Source organism: Plecotus auritus (assembly GCF_963455305.1).
Source record: "Plecotus auritus genome assembly, chromosome: 4".
NCBI lineage: Eukaryota > Metazoa > Chordata > Mammalia > Chiroptera > Vespertilionidae > Plecotus > Plecotus auritus.
This window is the reverse complement of record NC_137775.1, coordinates 39,074,493-39,093,746: the sequence shown is the minus strand read 5'-3', so window position 1 is coordinate 39,093,746 and position 19,254 is coordinate 39,074,493. Positions and strand designations below refer to the sequence as shown.

The 19,254-nt window shown below is 44.9% G+C and overlaps 1 protein-coding gene across 1 annotated transcript in view; it reads right to left on the bottom strand.

The window, feature by feature from the left end:
* Window positions 1–19,254, bottom strand: part of METTL24 (methyltransferase like 24) — a 79,902-nt gene that overhangs the window by 40,450 nt on the left and 20,198 nt on the right. The window contains 2 exon segments of the mRNA XM_080664092.1: window positions 1,555–1,694; window positions 8,215–8,313. Coding sequence (XP_080520218.1) covers window positions 1,555–1,694; window positions 8,215–8,313 — 239 coding nt within the window.

Here is a 19,254-nt window from a genome sequence, read left to right as displayed (position 1 = left end):
CTCCAATTTGCATGTGGTACTAGGCAATTATTTTTATGGCCTACTTTCATACATTTTTAATATGATATAAAATAAATGCTCCTGTCACAACTTCCCATTCTTCCTACAATCTTGAAGCAGAGCGGCTGGGCTCCCAGCAAGAGAGCTCTGTTCTGATCAACTGGCTGAGCGATTTACTTCCTCATCCTCAAGCCTCCAAGTTTACATCACAGCTTAGCCAGCTGCCCTCCGTAGTCTCCTTACCTCAGCAACCATCTCTGTAGCAAGCACAGGGTGTCCCCCAAAAGGCGTGCACACTTTAACAGCTGATAGCTGTTAAATGAAAAGGAAATACTGCCTTTAAATAAACACTGCTTTTATCATTGTATTCAAAGTGTGTATACATTTTGGGGGGACACCCTGTATATACCGAGTGCTTGCTCTTATCAAGCTCCACTGATATGCTTCATTTAACCCACAGAAGAATGTTTCTATTATCCTGAAACTCTTATTTGAAACATTTGGGTTTTTTGTGTTTTGTTTTTTTTTTTAATCCATGGTGACTATCATTAAGAATTCTTGTTTTGGTAAAGTTTTACAAGCGGTGGTCATCCTCCAGGCATCAGCACCTGTGGGCAGGCCTCCATGTCGCCCAAATGTCTGCCCCTAACACTTACCATCTAGGATTCTGGTGTGCAGCTGTCACTCACGGGCCTGAATGTAAATCGGAGAGGTGATGAAACCTATTGGTGAGGAACAAGCATATGACGCTTGTTGGGGTCCCCGGTGCTTCTGTGAAGGACCTCCGGGGTCTTGCCTGAGGACCTAACTGCATGGCTTCCACAAAGAGTCTATGGGACAGGGTGCTCCAAACAAAAACAACTCTCTCCTGACTTTTCTGGGCATATACCATTTGTAAGTTCAGGACTGTTTAATGAGTACTGGTGTATTTGGTGAAATAGTTTCGTTTCTTTATGTTCACCCTTTTACAAAAAGCTCTCTAAATTAATTTGTACATTTAGGTCATTTTCAGCCCGAGTAACTGAATTATGAATATTTCCCACAGTTTTGACAAAATCTATGGTTTCATAAGAAGTTCCTTTTCTTTCTTTCTTTTTTAATGGAAAAATATACCCAGATTTACCATTGGTACAAAACATAAAAGTCCAATCGTGACCATTTGCCTTGGGCCACTCACCATACTGTGCATAAAATGTCTAATATACTCCCTGTTCTTCCTTTTCTCTAGGTGCACTCTTAATATTTGTCTCTCTCTTTACAATAAGGATGCCCCAATTCTTGCTGGAAATCGTTGACTTCACCAAGAGGATCATCATTAGGCTGAAAACTGAAGTTGCCAACTCACTCCCTGCAGAATGAGAAAGTGGCCCTGACCAATTCAGGTGAACAGCAAGGACCCATAGTTACATCACAGACAGATGAGTCTGAACGATGGCAGGAGGCAAAGCACAGCACCTGCCATACACTGCCCCCATTCATAACTTTGTGTCGCTGGAAGGACCTTGGCCGCCTGCAGAGGTGTTTTTGTTCTCGTCTGCTGTAAAATGTACTCACCCTAAAGAGTAGAGACGGCACTGCTTGTTGCGGATTTGATGAGCTAAGCCAAACCTGTCATCAAGACAAACCGACCAGGGCTTCTTAGCAGAGCTGGAGTCTGTAGCCAGGCTGTCTGTACTCACGTGATCACATGCAATCTGTAAGGATTGGAAATCAATGTGAATAATTTAAAGCGTTGGATGATAAATGGCAGGGAGGCACTTACTGCTTTCCCTGTTCCCTGAAAACCATAGCGGGAGAGTTCTGTCCTTCTCCACAGCTAGCTACGCCCTCCCCTGGGGAAACACAAGGCTGCTGTAACACGTTCAGAGGAATTCCAAGTACCAGGTTATGAATACCTCGTGGAGACTATAGGCAGCTTTGAAGGGACGTTCCGAGTTGCTATGGCCGAATGCACAGATCGCACCGGGTGAGCAAGTCGGGAACAATGACAGCAGGGAGGAGGGTAAGGAAAGGCTTCACAGAGCTGTGTCAGTCTTGGAGGATAAACAGAAGCTGAGACCACGAGGACATTCCAGACATGGAGAACAGGGCTCCGGAAACACAGAGGTCGGTTACCCACAGCGTTCCTACTAGAAGTCGTGAGATACGCCCACAGGCCTGGGCCTCAGGAGGATACAAGATTATTGATTCCTCATCTCAGGCAGATAAGGTGGGGCCACCAGGGTCCAGATAGGTAGCCTGTGTTACCCAAGGTAAACAGCTGATCAGGGGCCACGGAGAATTTATCCTAGTCCACACTAAGAGGACAGTCCGCTTTGTAATACACTCTTCTCAGGAGCTTCCTCCTGGGGGAGAAGAGCAAGGGGCCCATCCAGGAAGGAGGCTCTCCCGAGCTACCCAAAGCACTTCTCTTAACCCACCCGCCAATATTAGATAAGCAAACCAAAGGGAACTGGCTTCTAAGTCAAGCAGAAGCAAGTTTCTAATTTCAAATGCACATGAAATAAATATCTTTCTAAGGAGTTTCTGACTTGTGTTTGAGGCTGACACGGTGTGCACCGCAGAGGTTGCTGGAACCAAAGAAAACAAGTCTGGCCAAGGTGTTTACCTTGCTGAGCCAGAGCACTCCCCCCCAATCCCTCAAACTCTCATAGTCATCGCGATGCTCCGAGAATCTCACAGACTCTTGCTGCCACATCACAGACAGCAGACTACTCCAGATGCAAAAGGTGTTTTGAGGTTCACTGCTTTGATTCATTGGAAAACAAGACAGCGAACAATTTTCCTCTTAAGAAGATATTCTAGGCTTGCCAATCCTTTAACCATTTTTGCAAAATTTTAATCTGAGAGGAGTTTATAATGTGGCACCTATTCAGTTAATACAGCATCTCCCTTACTCTTGTAGTCTAGGGCTGGCCTGGTAAAATCACCCTAGCACTATCAGTGACTATGGCAGAGTCTTCTGCTAGGATTTGGACATTAGAAGGAAGCTTAACAAGTGAATATCTATCTATCTATCTATCTATCTATCTATCTATCTATCTATCATCTATGCCTAATATGCAAATTGTCCCCTCAGGAGTTCGACTGAGAGACTGGGAATTCGATCGCTCGCTATGATATGCTCTGACCACCAGGGGGCAGCGCGGAATGAAGGCAGTCCCTGGCCAGCAGCCAGCAGCTAGCAGCCAGGGAAGGGAGGCCCTGGCTGGCAGCCAGAAGGACAGTCCCAGCCAGCAGCCGGAAGGCCCCGATCAGCCCTGATCGCCAGCCAGGCCTAGGGACCCTACCTGTGCATGAATTTTGTGCACCGGGCCTCTAGTATATTTATATTCTTTTCCCTCAACTCAGTATCTCTGTCTACAACCACTGTTTAAAGAGAAAAAAATAAAAAATGTAATTGAATTTTCTCCCAAGCAACTAGGATACATTTATTAACTGCGTGTGGCAACATATTAATTTGTGTAATTTATTCCTATTATTCTCTCACAGATAAATGGAAACTATGCCTCTGCCTGCCCACCTGCTAGTCTCCACCCACCCACTAATGGAGAAGCTGCTAATCTAATTAGTCAGAGCTGTGTGTTCACTGGGCCTGTTTTTATTAGTGGGCAAGTTACTGTGCCTTAAACATCAGCACCTCCACTGGCACTCTGTTCATACCCTGCCTCCTGCTGCAGTTAGTTGGGCCAGGGCAGTTCTGTGGGCCCCCCAAAGCACACCTGGTCCTCAGAGCTGAGCCATTGGCTCCAGGGCAGCTTCCTGGGGTATGCTTATTAAAGTGCCATGGTGATGCCCATCCGCTGCTGTTCTTGTGTGGACCCCTCCCTACAAACTGCTATTATGATAGTAGATTAGGATAGGGATGCTCATCGTTCTTATTCATAATCCCCTCCTAACAGCATTAAAACCTAACTCTGGCCTTCTCCACAGTGTTACTCAAGGTGTGGTCCCCCTACATTCTGATGGACCTGGGAGGTACTTCAAAATGCAGATTCCTGGGTGCCACTCCAGATCTGTAAAATCAGAATCTTTGAGGCTGACACATGCATCTTCACAAGTTCACCAGGTGATTCTTAGGCCAGAGGTCTATGGTGCCCTTCGTAAAGCCCCGTTGAAATGTTCAGCCGGCCTCCCTTGTGCTTTAGCAAATCAAGAGAAGAGGCTACTCTTGGGCCAGAGCTTTCATCTGAAAACAGCAGCCCCTCCAACCCACCCCTAACAAAGCCAGAGAGGCAGTACCGACAATCAGCCAGGGGCCTCTAAGAGTCGGGTAAGTATTGAGGGTCAAGATTCAGGGCTTTGGGGTTCAGCTGCTCCTCCTCTGCCAACATTGGATGTAGAGTTTTATTCTATTAAAAAGGACACTTTAAGCATTTCTTCTTCTTCCACAGACTTCATCTTGCACAGATAGATCCCTATTGGAAAGGCATTCTTTTCCATTCAATCTCTTTGCTAATGTTCCCCTTTCCTCTCCTAGCTCAAAAATAAAACACAGTTCTTCCATTTAACCATTTAATAACCATCTCATTGATAGACTTTAGTTTTTGAAAACAAATAAAGTAAAATTCAGCTCCTAAAAATTAATTAAATATTGATTTTTCAAACTTCCTTGTTAAGATTTATGGCTAGGGCTTCCATAAACCCTCTTGAAAGCAAGTAAGTGAGGGCAGTAACTCCTAGCTCAGCTTCAACTCCAGTAATTATATTCTCATTCTCTCTCTCTCTCTCTTTCTTCCTCCCCCCTCCCTCTCTTCTAATTCCCCTTATAATTTTGTCCATATAAAAGCAAATTAGGTATAGACAAAGGAAAATAGACTCCAGGGAGAAAAATGTTTTCTAAAATGCTTTCTAGTTATTTAACTTAAAGGAATATAATTTATTTTTATTTTATGTTGTATTGCAGAAGCTTGAATAGCCTTTCTGCCAAGCCACAAGTGGAACCTGGTGAAGGGAGCCCTTAAAGTTTGTGGACTTTTGGCAAGAAACACTTCACTGACCAACTGTATGTTTACCACTATTTGGAAAGGTAAAATCTCAAGGAAAGGGTTGTGTTTTTCTTGCTTTTATCCCAATTTGTGTGTGTGTGTGTGCATGTGTGTGTGTAATAGTAAGCATAATAAATACTATGTTATGAAGTTCTAAAGTCTCTCTCCAGAATCTAGGTTCTAATGTTATTCTTAAAAAAATAGGTAGAATGGTAGATGATTAGATAGATAGATAGATAGATAGATAGATAGATAGATAATAGGTAGGTAGATAGATAGATAGATAGATAGATAGATGATAGAGTTTAAAACACATTTTATTTTTTTTAACCAGCAACTGTTGCTTAGATTAATTCTGTGCTGCATGGCATGCTTCCTGGAGGCATATGGTTTGGGGGTTGCCATCAAGAGCTAGATCTGGAGCCTTCCCTGAGAACAGAGCTCTGTGTTTATGATTTAACCATTAGTTAGCAGCAGTGTATCATCAACTGCAAAACTCAGAGATGTAACCGTGCTCTTTCCCATTAGAAAACAACACCTGATGAGCTGGAGCTTGATGTTCCGTACACTCTACCCAAACGCCACATCCTCAGGTGCTGCATTCAAAACGCAGGGCCCCGGTCATGCCACCAGAGTCGCCGCAGTGCAGAAGCAGGAGCACCACCTCCTCGGCAGTCCCGCGCCGCCCTGTCCCATGCGCAGGGCTCCTGTTCCTCAGCTCCCTTAGCCTGGGGAAGCTTCACCCACCCGTTTACCGTGCTGGGACACACAGCTCTCCTGCACCCTAGCTGCTCACCAGTGTGAGTGAGCATCTAATTCAGGTTTGGCCTCCCAGCCTGTGTCCAGCACAGTGCCAGCCACAAATCAGGACCTCAACAAACATCCACTGAATTGAGAAAAAAATAAATCAATGATGAACACATCAAATGCTGGGCCTTGCTGTACAAGTTTGAACACAGATTTGAGGGAAACAATTTTTTAAATTTTATTTTAAAAAGCAGCAGAGAGAACGGGGGTGGAATTTGCTTTAGTGCCTTCAGAGGTTTAATTTCTTTTCCTTGCCCATTATGACTCACTTCTGCTAATTGGAAATTTTAGGTAATAGTGATTCTAATATTCTGCCAGTTTTATAAATTTTCATTTTCAAAATGAATCCTAAATGAAGCATAGCTCCAAAAGCACCCAAAAAACTCTGCATTGCATAGAAAGAGGGAGAGAGCCATGGATAGCAAAGGATTCTATTTAAGCACAAATTGTGTCACCTCTGATGAGCTCCCACCTGCTGGGCTCTGAGTGACCCGGAAGTACATAAAAGCACAGGACTTAATCTGGGTAAAGTGACTTCTGATCACAAAACCATTCTGAGGTCTGGAACTTTATCTCATTATTTCTGGAGGACAAAAATCCTCCTAATGAGCTTCATCAACCAAAAATCTATTATTACTCTCACCAAGCTGAATAAACATTGTATGTCCATTTCTCTGCCTTTCCAACTAGTTTGTTAGCCTCTTATAGCCCCAGGGCCTAGCACAGTTCCTGGCACATAGTAGGTGCTCAAAAAAAAATAATAATAACAATCCTACACTACTCTTAGCACAGTACAAGGTCACAGGACTGAGAGGGACCTTAGAAACAATTTAGTACTCTTCCTTTTCAAGATCAGAAAAGCAAAATAAATTGCCCAGGGTCACAACATCAGAGCACACAGTAGCATGCTTTTATTTTATTCTTTTAGAATTTTTCTCCTCTCAGCCCATAGTCATGGGAAAGATCCAAGAGGGATTTGAAATGACCCTTGCATGCCTCAAGAGCCTCTTCTAAGTAAATACGACTTTCAGACGTTACAGAACATTAACCTGCAATACGTACAAACTGGAATGTAGAGGCTTTCACTTGGTCAGTTTTTGGGTGGGTGGAGCCCATCATTCTCAAATTCAACTCATAAGTTTAACATCTCTCCTTTTCCTCAGGGGCCTGTAAGGGCTTCTCAAAAGTCACAGTAAAGAAGTCCAGCTTCTTATTCTTCACGTAAAACCAAACCATAAAATTACAATTTCAGGATTTTAATTAAGTCTGTGTGAGGCTACCAACTTCATCTGTAGCAGCAGAATAAGATAAAAATTATGTAAAGCACAGGGACCCATTTATCATCCCCTTCCTCATGATTAATTCAACACCTTTTACTTCCATGTCTAGGTGACGAATATTAAAATCCCTGCGACTTTCTTCTACCTCTAAATTAGCCTTCTAAGGATCTAGAAATGCATTCTCTCCCGTGGATGAAAAATGGGCTTTGCTGCCAGTGAGGTTTGGGAGGAGGAGTGGAATGCCAAGAGCCAATGGGTTTAAGGGACACCAAAGAACCAGGGTCCCCAGTGCCACCCCAGCAGCCAGTGAGGCTTGCTGAGTGGGCCTGCGCCTCACAGACAGCCTGAGTTGTTAATTTACTAGCACCTCTCCATTCAGGGCGAAGTTTCCCCTCTGGCCTCGAGTTCCTCTTCTCTCTCTCTCTCTCTCCCCAGGATCAGGCTACTTGAGAATGGAACCTCCTGATTAATGTGTCAAGAATCACAGACTCTCCTTAATGGACGATCTCTCTGCCTGCTCGGGGCACCGGCTCAGCCTGCCGAGCTGGCCGGGAGCTGCCACAACGTGTTAAGTCACGAACACAGGCCAGTGCTCAGTAATGAATCAAAGGGCCCTCGAGAACAGAAAGCCTCTGGATTCATAAGCTTCTCCTTGGACTGCCTGCGGAGTCCCCTCTGCTCTCTGGCCTGGCACGTCCCTGTCTGCCCAGCGTCTGTGGCAGAAAAGCAGGCAGGCGGAACCTCCAGATAGAGAACGAAGCTTGAACCTCCTCCGGATGAGGGTTTTGTCTTGTGACACACTCGGCTGCCTACTCACGGGCGCAAATCTGTCTCTTCAAGTGGTTTTCCAAAGCAATTTTCTAAAGTGGATCCTTACAACACATCAGGATGAATCATGAAAATGTGTCAGGATGGCGGTGCTCCTGGAAGGGAGAGGATGCTGAAGGGCGCGGAAGGCACCCTTATCTGCCTTGAGAGTGGGTACACGCAAGCAGTGACGCCCCAGAAACCATGTCCCTCTCAAGTCCCCATCAGGGGTCCCTGGAAACCTCCCCACCCCTCACCGACAAATCCTTCTTCAAAAGGGGCCATCAGTATCTTTTGCATTATCTCCAAACCCCCTTGCGCATGAACACAACCTGGGTGGTGCTGATATATCTCAGGAACCTCCAGGCTTCTTCATCCAGGGACTGAGCAGGGCCTGCCCAAGGCTGCAGGTCTATGTGCCACCGGGAACCCTGTGAGAGAGAAAAGAGAGGTCGGTGTGTAAGCGGGGAGGAGTTTGGGTGGGGCTGGGAAGACTTGAGTAGGAGACAGGACAAGGCTGCTTATCCTTCACATAAAACCGGCGGCCTGCGAAGCAAGCCCGTTTGCACGCAGGGGACAGGGAGCTGGTTGAGAGCTGCTGTCATTGAGGCCACATCAGTCACAGGGAGACAAATGAGGCCTGAGGAAGCCCAGCAGCAGGCTGAGCAGAGATGGCAAGACGTCCCCCAGGGACACAGACTCTTCTGATCAAAGGCAAACTCCGCTTGGCCCCATTCGGCTCTCTCAGCGGCAGCCTTGCATTACACACGCTAATCCCATTCAGAAGAAACACTCCCCTGGTTCCCAGAGCTTAGTGCCTCAGAGATATGTGCCTCCCTATGGGCGAGTTTTGTGGTCTCAGCACCATAATGCCTGAAATCTGCGTTTTGCCACCTTCCCCTGCACAGGGAGACAGAGGGGGCAGCAGGGAGCCTCGGTGGCGCCACCCAGTGTTCCAGACCTCCTGGCCTCTGAGACCTTGGACATGTGGGTGAGGAGGGGTCACCAGCAGGGCTGGAAGGGTAGCCTTCTAACACTGTGAGGCAGCCCCCACCTTTTAGCAGAGAAGAGGTGGAGCTCCTTGAGCAGAGTGGCTAGAAATAAACCCTAAGGCCCCTTTTGTGGAGTGGTGGGTGGATGAAGGGTCGGGGAAGGCAATAGTCTAGAACAGTGGTAGGCAAACTGCAGCTCGCGAGCCACATGCAGCTTTGCCGCTCTGTTGACTAATGAGTTTGCCGACCACTGGTCTAGAAGAAACAAAAATGGGGACCCCCTCCAGTCAACAGCAAGCAATCGTCATGAGTCCTTGCTAGAGTTCAAAGTTCACCTCCTATGGTTCTTAACACCTGGAAACTTCCTGGAGGCTCACTTCCAAGAGGTGAGTACAGTGTGCCAGCAAGGGCTGGGGGGCTGGAGAGGCTCAGCTGTTGGCAGGGGACATGTCTAGTGTCAGGAAAGACCTTGGGTGTCTTGGCACAGGGTGCAGAGTGCTTAGGATGGCCCCCTCAAATCTCTTTTATGGTGAGGAAAGGGGCAGGGAGGGTTCTGGGGACAAGATAAAAAGACCATCCAAGTATATACATTGTTCTCCAGTTAGGTATTGTTATGGTCTGAATGATTGTGCCTTCCCCTACCCCCAATTCATCAGGTGAAATCCTAATGCTCGATGCGATGATCTTAGGGTGTGGGGCCTGTGGGATGTGATTAGGTCATGAGGGTGGAGCCCTCATGAATGGGGTTAGTGCTCTTATACAAGAGGCCTACAAAGCTCCCCAGCCGCTTCCGCTTCCACCATGTGAGGATGCAGCCAGAAGGAGGCAGTCTATAGCCCTGAACCCAACTGTGGTGGCACGCTGATCTTGGGCTGCCAGCCTCCAGAACTGTGAGCACACATTTCTGTTGTACGTAAAACCACCAGCCTGTGGTGTTTTGTTGTGGCAGCCTGAACAGACTAAAACAGGTATTACGGCAGGCACTGTCTATCATCCAAAAAAGAGACATCTAAACAGGTTAGGCCTGAGATGCTTTAGTGCAGATGTGGTTTGTTGCTCCTGGCCAGCACGGTGGCCTAGATGACTTGGGGTTAAACTGAAAGCAAGAAGTGGGGGAGCACGCAGGTTAGTCAGGGTGAAGGCAGGTGTGAGGGCTTGGGGAAGAGGAGCACACTCTGGAAGGAGGGTCTGAGATAAATGCAAACTCTTTGTAAGCGATAAAGGCTTGTTCCGGTTAGGCATTGCTGACTCGTTGCATGGAGTCCCTGGGGTGCACAGTATTACTGTCCACAGGGTCTGCACCGCCTCATAGTGGCTGAGCACCCTGCAGTCCTTCAAGAGCCTTCACTGATTTCCCACTGGCTGACTCTTGCTCAGGAGTCCTTAAGGCAAAGCCCGTGTCATGGGCATGCAAGCTGCCTAGTCTTAGAGGCTCATGCTTGCCTTCAAGCTCTGCTGACACTCCCTTGAAATTCTTCATTTTTGAACAAGGGGCCTGCATTTTCATTTTGAACGAGGCCCTGCAACTTATGTGCTCAGTTTGCCCTGAGGGGCACCTTTTCTAGAAAAGCAGCGTTTTCTTAAAGCTATGCTTGTTCAGAGAGAGTCTGAGCACATTAGTTCATGTCTCTTCCCAGTTAATATCTTCTATCCCACCTACTTTTTTCCTTGTGAATTTGTTTTTATTGCAATATAGGGGATGGGCCAGGAAATTCCACCCCCCATTTCTCCTTTTCCTTTTCTGAATTAGATGTTGATTATCATTTGATCAAACAATATTTACAGCGTGCCAGCCGCTGGCCAACACAGATGTGAATAAAACCTGGACTCCCCCAGGAGATGCACACAGTCTGGTGGGGGAGGTGAATATGTACAAAATGACTTTGATAGGGAAATGCTGAAACACTGGGGAGAGCTATTCTTTGCAGGAAACGATTTAATTATGAAATCATAAATGATAAGCACTTTTAAATACAAATGCCTCCTAGTTTTGCTTGGTCACATTCTTTTTGCATAAAATGACAAAGAGTGACTTCCCAGGTTGCCACTGCTGTCAGCACAGCAGCGCAAAGCCCTGTGGCAAGCCTGTTTAGGCCTGGGGCTTAAAGATTCCCATGGCATTGTTGTGGGCCTGCTCCCAAGTGCCCCTTGGCCCCAGAGCCTCCTGATGAAAATGATAAAGTTCACCCATCATGGTTTTCCTCTAAATCAGGGTTTAGACTTTTGCAGGCCATACAGTTTCTGTTGCAACTCCTCACTTCCGTTGTAGCTCAAAAGCAGCCTTAGTAAGTCAACAAGTGCTCATGGCTGTTTCCAATAAACTCCATTTACAGAAACGGGCAGCAGGCTGGACTTGGCCCACAAGGCTGTCGTTTTCTGACCCCTGCTCTATTTGATTATAGTTTGGAGGTAGGATGGCCTAGAAGAGAGTGTTTCCTTTTTGAAATAAGGCAAAAGAGACAGATTAATTGAGAAGAATTTAATAGACTCTTTGCAAAGGCGCAGGCAGGATTTAAGGACACCAAGAAGGAACAATGAAATAATGTTTGTGGCAGGTAGCACCACAGAGCCCTTATAAACCATGAGAGCAAGGAGGGGTAGGAATTTTGGGAACCCAGAGAGGGAATCTATGTGGGGAACGCACTTAACAGAGGAAAATAGAGGGACATAGCAAATCCTATCACATCCAGTCCTATTACATACCCGCCCCAACTGTCAAACCCAATAGGAAGGCAGAGAAGAGGAAGGCTGTAGTTGGTCTACACGGGTCAGTCTCCAGGGTGCAGAACAGGAAGAGCAGGGTAACAGAGTGGACCTTGAGGGGGTCAATGGAAGTTCTCCTGCACAGCATCCTATAACCAATATGGTGAAACTATGGAGTTATCTCGAGGATGCACAAATAGTATCCTTCTTGCAATCTGATATTTCTCATTTCCAACTGAGTGCTGGCCGTGACACTGTAGCTGGAACAGTGAATAACATAAGTTGAAAGATCTCAGGTGGGAATATAATGGAAACACACAGCAAAGAGATGCCCTCAGAAGTTTCTGCCTTACTGCTTTGGTTGAGCTGTTTAAAAAACATTTCACATAATGTTCTTATTGGAATCAGGCTGACAGTAATTTGTGATTATTTCCCCAAGGAAACCACTAGCATTTATCATCTCTTTCAATTATCATTTGTCTTAATTCTTAGCACACACATCAATATTTGTCCTTCAAAAAAATCTCACAAACAGAATTTTCTGAGCATTTTAAAACATCAATGGCGAGTATTTAATAAAACAAGGCAAAAAAAATACTTTTCTTTTAAAAATTGTATCTTTATGATTTCGTTAGAGTAGGCAGTTAGACAGGCATGAACAGAACTGGAAAAATAGTCCAGGTAAAGAATATCACCAGGGCAGAAAGTCTCAGGTGCCTAGCAATGGGCAAAACTGTAAAAACAAGTATTAATAGTCTAGGACCTTAATCACAGGATATAACCTTTCCTCCCCTAGCATGTCGCTGGTCATGTGGTTTAGACCCCCTGACCTTTCATATCGCTAGTCATTCTGTTTAGACCCCTTTACAGGAGAAACAAGGGGGCTAGAGATTAGCCTCATAAGACTCCCATATAAAACCTTGTACAACCACTTCCTTAAGCATTAAGCCCTCAGGACAATGAGGTTCTGGTCAGCATCAAATAATCTTAGGAACAAAGCCTTGGGTCTATTGACCACAGAGACAGGTTTTGGTCAAACTAGAGATAACATCTAGATTTTGGTTGTGTTTCAGCTCCAGGCCCAAAAAAAGCAGCAAAATCAGATAAAGGGATGCCATGGCTGATATCAAAACCAGATGTAATGACTAATGATTTCTCCCCTAGCACCAACCAATCAGTAAAGACCATGACTGTGAAGAGTCACACATGGAAATCTGATGAATATTGTATTGAGATCCTCCCCTGAGAAGATTTCCCCTAAAATCCCCACCTTTGGAAGATCAAGTTTTTCAAAATAAAGGACTCCAGTGTGCTCTCTCTTTCTTTCTCTCTCTCTCTCTCTCTCTCTCTCTCTCTCTCTCAAGCATGCCCACACTTCTTTCCTTCTTCAGGAGAATACTATGGAGCACACCCCTACCTTTCCCCCTCTTCTTCCCTCAGGGGCTTATCTTTGCTTTCTTTTTCCTAAGCTCCAAGGGCCCTTCTTTTATCTCTGTAACTTGTTTCCTGAGTCCATGTAGCCACCCCCCCCCCGCCCCGCCCCCGGCTCACTTCTTCTATCTCTGTGACTTCCTACATACATTTTTTATGTTAGAGTTCTTGGCTTTGAATTCTTTCTTAGCCACACTCAAGAAGTGAGGTCCAACACTCTAACTCTGCTGTTAACAATTTTACCCCAAATAATTTTCTAAACTCCAGGGTCCACTATTGTCCATGTGCTCCAAATACCAAATGGCCAGAACGATGCTAACCCCATCACTCCTGGAAGGTAGGAACATGGATTTTCAGTTCTGTCTGTGCCTCTACTTCTTCTTCAGATGGTAAAGGAGCAGCTTAAGCAGAAGGTGGCTAAAAGTACTGTCATTTGGGGCTGGTCTGTCTGTCCCCAGCAGGCCTGAGCTCAAATGTCAAATGCAGCATATACAATGAGTTACCACACAGAAGCCTCCATGTTCATGAGCCCCTACAGAGATGGACCCATTTCCAGTCCCTGATCCTGCCCCCTATACCACTCATACAAGGGAGCCCCTCTCCCAGCATGAACCAGCATTTCAAAGAAGACTGGGTCCCAGATTTCTGAGGAAAGGGAACATTCCCCGCCCCCCCCCCCCCCCCCCCCCCGCCCGCCTTTTGTTTGTGAAGGCTTTAGTTGGCACTTTCTCCAGGAGACATGCATTGAAAAGTGAGCTGGCTTCTTCTAATGAGAGGCAAATGTTTTAATTACATAGAAAATTTTCAAAAAATTAAGGACAGCAAAAGGTTCTACACACTACTAATCTGTGTGGTATGGGGCTATTTTGCAGACATCTGAGATTCTGTTTCACAAAGAATAAAGAGTGGTCAATGAGTCAGTCCAAGCCAGTGCATAGAGATAATGGACTTGGCTCAAAAAGAATGCAAGAAGTATAACCATGAGGCTTTCAGCTATTTTTGTAATTTATGATAATACCATTAAATGTGTTTCTCAAAAAAAAAAAAAAGATTCTTTCAAACCAAAGAAAATGAGTTCTAAGAATTTACTATTAAAAGATAACATGAAAAAGAAAGCAATCTTTTAAAATATTCTTTTGCTTCCCAGCCTATAGTATTGATGCACATAATCCTATGTAATAAAAGCCTAATATGCTAAGTGTCCAACCATTTGACCGTTTGACCAGTCACTCTGATGCTCACTGACCACCAGGGGACAGATGCTCTGACCAGTAGGTTAGCTTGCTGCTGGGGTCGGTTTGGACTGGGTGAGATGGGTGGGATACACCCTGGAGCCCTCCTGTGGTCCCTTTCCGGCCCTGATCGTTCGTGCACGGATTTGTGCACCAGTGGGGTCCCTCAGCCTGGCCTTCAAGGATCAGGCCAAAACCGGCTCTCCGACATCCCATGAGGGGTTCCAGATTGCGAGAGGGCGTAGAAATATAATAGAAATAATATTAATTCAAGACCATAAACCCCAAACAAAACTGGTTGCATTAAAAAATTATAGAAAAAAAAGCAGACCCACCCATCCCATGAACTAGAAAAGAGAGCCACTGATACTGCCTTCTGCAAAAGATTGCTTTGTCTTGAAATTTGGAATAACAGATTTCTTCTTCACAGTTTCCTGCACACCCTTGAATGACCTCACATAGCCCACGCAGAAACTGTCAAACTAAGAACAGTATGACCACCAGTTACACAAGCAAATTTTGTACAAGCATCTTTTTCCTTTTTTTTTTTATAAAAACAAATAAAAAATAAGCCAAAGAAGGCTTCTAATGATCCGTTCCTCTGAGTTTTCAATACCACAGTTCTTCAGGGATGAAACAGTATAATGAGTGATTGAAATTATCAGTTTCTTTATTGTGATGGATAATTGGTAGAGTGTGATATTTTTATAAAGTTTTAATATTCCCAACTGCACATTCCTACATTTAGTAAGCTCCTGAAAAGGCTGAGAACCAGTAATTTCTGTTGGGAGAGACGGCTAACGACTGATCCTCTACATTATGGTTGTGCCCATAGGAAAGAATAAGGCTGTGAGTTCTTGACTCAAACGAATACACTGAGCGTGTGCTGATGTGTTGATGTTGGGGATGCCTAACCTTCTTGGAGGAACAATCTCAAAACAAGCAAAATATATTTATTTTGAAATTTTGTTGCAATTTTGTGATAATTAAAAGCATCTGTTAGTGGGTAGGAAACAATGATTGGAAAAAAATTGTTTATTCCTTTCTAGAAAAAGAAGGGAATTTGTGCCAGTTGTTAGGGGAGGAGGAGGTATAAAATAGTGCCTGGACAGAACATGAATCCGGCCACAGCTGAGGGTTTGTGAGCATCAGCCACTACTTTCTGAAAGGCCCTCAGATCATCATGGTTTTTAGGTCTCTGTTGAAGTGTGACCTAGGCATTCTCATACAATTAGCCCTTTCCTCAGAGTCAGCCCGCTTCAAAAACAAGCAAGGGTCAGTTACACATTTTGTTTAAACTTCAGGTTCCCCATGCACAAATTTCATTTAACAAATAAAGGATCTCAGTTTCAGCTCTGGGTAGGATGGGTAAGCACACCCCCACCCTAGGTCTCCCATTGAATGTAGCAATAAAACCTGGACAGAATACATGGAGCAATTATTTGAGGAATCTGAAAAGTAAATACTAGCAGCAGACTGGGGGGAAAGACTAGATTCAGAATACCACTCAGGTGGCAGTGAAGTCGCCATTGTCTTTTTCTTACGGTCTCCCACCTCCTGCCCCCTACACAAGGCAGACTCACAAGGACATGGGCATTGGCACAGACTGAGAGATCCAGCAGAAGCCCTCTAGTTCAGGCTCCAGGAGGGAAGGGGTCTTCTAATGCTAAGGGAGTGGGGGAAATCCCCCCATCTTTTCCTCTCCTTTCTTTTTCTTTTTCTTCTTGCTTTCATCCCAACTCCTAAACAATCCCGTTACGGTCATGGAGGTCACAACAGCAGCCACAGTTACCTAAAACTCTGAGGAAAGGGAAATTTCCTCTCCAATTTGAAGCTCAAGAGGGCAAGGTGAACCCCCATGAGTATTTTCTGCCCCTTTCTCCTAAAGGTTGGCCTTGAACTTGGACACAGTCAAGGGAAGTGTGTGGCAAAGCATGGGGAAACTAAAGCCCCATCTTTCTAGCCCAGTGGTCGGCAAACTGCGGCTCTGTTGACTAATGAGTTTGCCGACCACTGGGATAGGGGCTTAATCACAAGGAACAACAACAGCCTGTAATTATTGGAATTGAGAGTCTAGGTCAGTGGTCGGCAAACTCATTAGTCAACAGAGCGGCAAACCGCGGCTCAAGAGCCACATGTGGCTCACGAGCCACAGTTTGCCGACCACTGTTCTAGCCAAAGGTTCAGAAAATGCAGGGAACCAGATAATACTGAGAAAATTGCAGAGACAAAAAGCAACCCCACAAAGTGATTTCTGAAGACCTGGGTTCAATAATATGATCCTCATTGATATTACAAAGGCTTTGAGAACCGACAGACCTTTACCCAGGTGCCAGACCAATCACTGGGTGGCATGAATGTGGGATGGAGTTGCAAAAGATTGCAAACAGAACCGATATTGACAGCACAATCCATAGAAGCTGGCTGGAACTTGAGGCATGAACTGAACCAGGTCAATTTGCCTGTTTAAACACATATATCAACTTTATCTATAATATGGAAACACAATTCAGAATCCCATAATATAATATTCAAAATGTCCAGGATATAATCCAAAATATTCAGAATGAAACCCAAGATGAAGACTCAGGAAAATCTCAATTAGTGTGGGGACAATCAACAAATACCAATACAGACATGACACAGATGTTGGAATTATCTGAAAAACTTAAAAGCAACAAATTTAAAAAATACTCCAAGAAGTAAGAGCATCCACTCTTGAAACCAATGGAAAGATAGGAAGTCTCATCAAAGAAATAGGAGGTATAAAAGCAAAATGAAACTTATAGAACTGAAAAATACAATAACCAGAATAAAAATCTCAGTGCGTGGACTCAATATCCAAATAGATATGACATGAAAGAGTCAGTGAACATGAAGACAGGTCAATAGAAAGTATCTAATCTGAACAACAGAGAGAAAAAATGATTTGGAGAAAAAAAATTAAGAGTCTCAGTGTCTCTAATATGCAGTCATTGGAATCCCAGAGGAGGAAGAGAAAAAAATCAGTGCAGAAAAAAGCAACATTTAAACATATAATGGCTAAAAGATTCCCAAATTTGACACCAGACATAAACCTAAAGATTTAAGAACCTGAGCAAATCCCAAACAGAAAAATTCAAAGAAATCCATGCCTATAAATGTGATAATAAAACTGCTGAAAACTAAAGATAATAACAACAACAAAAAAGCTGAGTCTCTATTAATCTTCTGACTGACCTGCTAGTGGGCCAGAGTCAAAATGGTGGGAAATGGCAGAGCCAGCCCAACCCACAGGGGGCCTCTTACCTCAAGGCTCCTTCCCTGTTAAGGGCAGGTTCCCCCTCCCCAAGTCCATCCGCTAAATGTCTTTGGCAGCAGACAGTGCTCATGCTGAAACCCAAATCCAGAGCAGCATCTGAACCCTTTCCTCATCCACCTGCCATCTCTTCATCATTACAGAGCGTAGGCTGGGAGGCAAGGGACCAGAAATCAAATCAAATGCACTATAACTCAAGCAGGTCCTGATAAGTTTTAGGAAGAATTAAATAAAAAAGAGATAAAAACAAAGGATAGGGAGGAATAAACACTCAGCTCTAGATTTATTCTCTAGAATTTTATGCCAAAACACAAGTCTCCCCAAGGGTTCTCTCACTGTGAACCTGAGGCTGCTGGTTGCATCCGTACAGTTGCCCTTAATGGGCCTCTCAGCCTTAGAGCCTCTAATGAGCATCTGTGGCACAGTGTCCAGCAGAAAGCTTGTCAAGGGTAAAGCTCAGTGTTGCTGAACAGTTTTACAGGGAAAATATTCAGTTCTAAAAATGGTTGCACACAATTACGTATATACTAGAGGTCCAGTGCATGAAAATTCATGCACTGGAGGGGGGGTCCCTCAGCCCGGCCTGCCCCCTCTCACAGTCCGGGAGCCCTCAGGGGCAGGAGGCAACCTGGCGATCAGGGGAAGGCGATACCCCATCATACCTCTGCTGCTGCCACTGCCAGCAGCACAAGCCTTGGCCAGCCCTGGTTACCTGAGCCTCAGGTGGCCCTGGGCAGCTGGGCAGCTACCATCTGAGGCTTGCCTGCACCTCAGGCCGGCCTTGGGTGGCTGGGGGGGCTGAGGGGACTGGGGGACTCTGGAGGCAGATGCCCCGGTAGGGATGAGAGGACTGGGTGCCACCATCTTGTGGCTGTGGGCGCCGCCATCTTTGTGATAGTGTGATGGTCAATTAGCATATTCTCTCTTTAGTATATAGAATTGCATGCATTTATGTATTTCTCAGTTTTAAGTATGTATTCATTATTAATTAACTTTTTGTCATTTTCATATTGTCCATATTTTATACTGTCTATATTGCTACCCTATGGTCCTTTGGATTGTGATAGAGTATTGGTAGCCTGTGTGAATCCTACTGGCAATTAGAGATAAGACTCTGGTTATAGGACATTCCTCCCATGATTCTGTATTTATAGAACATTTTCTGCCTGAATGCACTGTGAGTTACAGTGCCTGACAAGTAGAAGCAGCCCAATAAATGTTTCTTTTTCATCTGTGGGAAGCTGCCAGCAGTGTAAAATAAGGCAGAGAGCTGGCCAGACAGCTCTGGAACCAAAAGCACTTAAGCCTCCAACCTAAATGGAAGTAAAGATCTACCCTCTTTATCACTCAGTGGCTCTTTTCAGGTACATGAAGAATTGCTGAAAGAAGCAGACCTTTCCAGAGGTCGGTTATTATTGGGTTTGCTGCTGTGTAACTCTCTGGACTCAGACTTATTTCATGAGCGAGAGTGACAATCGCCAAAGTTAGAAGTGAAGCTGCCAAAGTGGCAGCTGACGCTGGCCCCATCTTCTTCCCTCATTTTAGACAGGAAATAACCAAAGTAAAGGGGACAAATAACGCAAATAAACACAGTAAATCCAAGCTGATAAAAATTTTGACCACATTTCCGAATTGTATGGGAAAGGGGGACTAACATTCATTGCATTAAAGAAAAACAAACTTCCTTCCTCTCACAAGGAAGGACTTAAAAAGCAA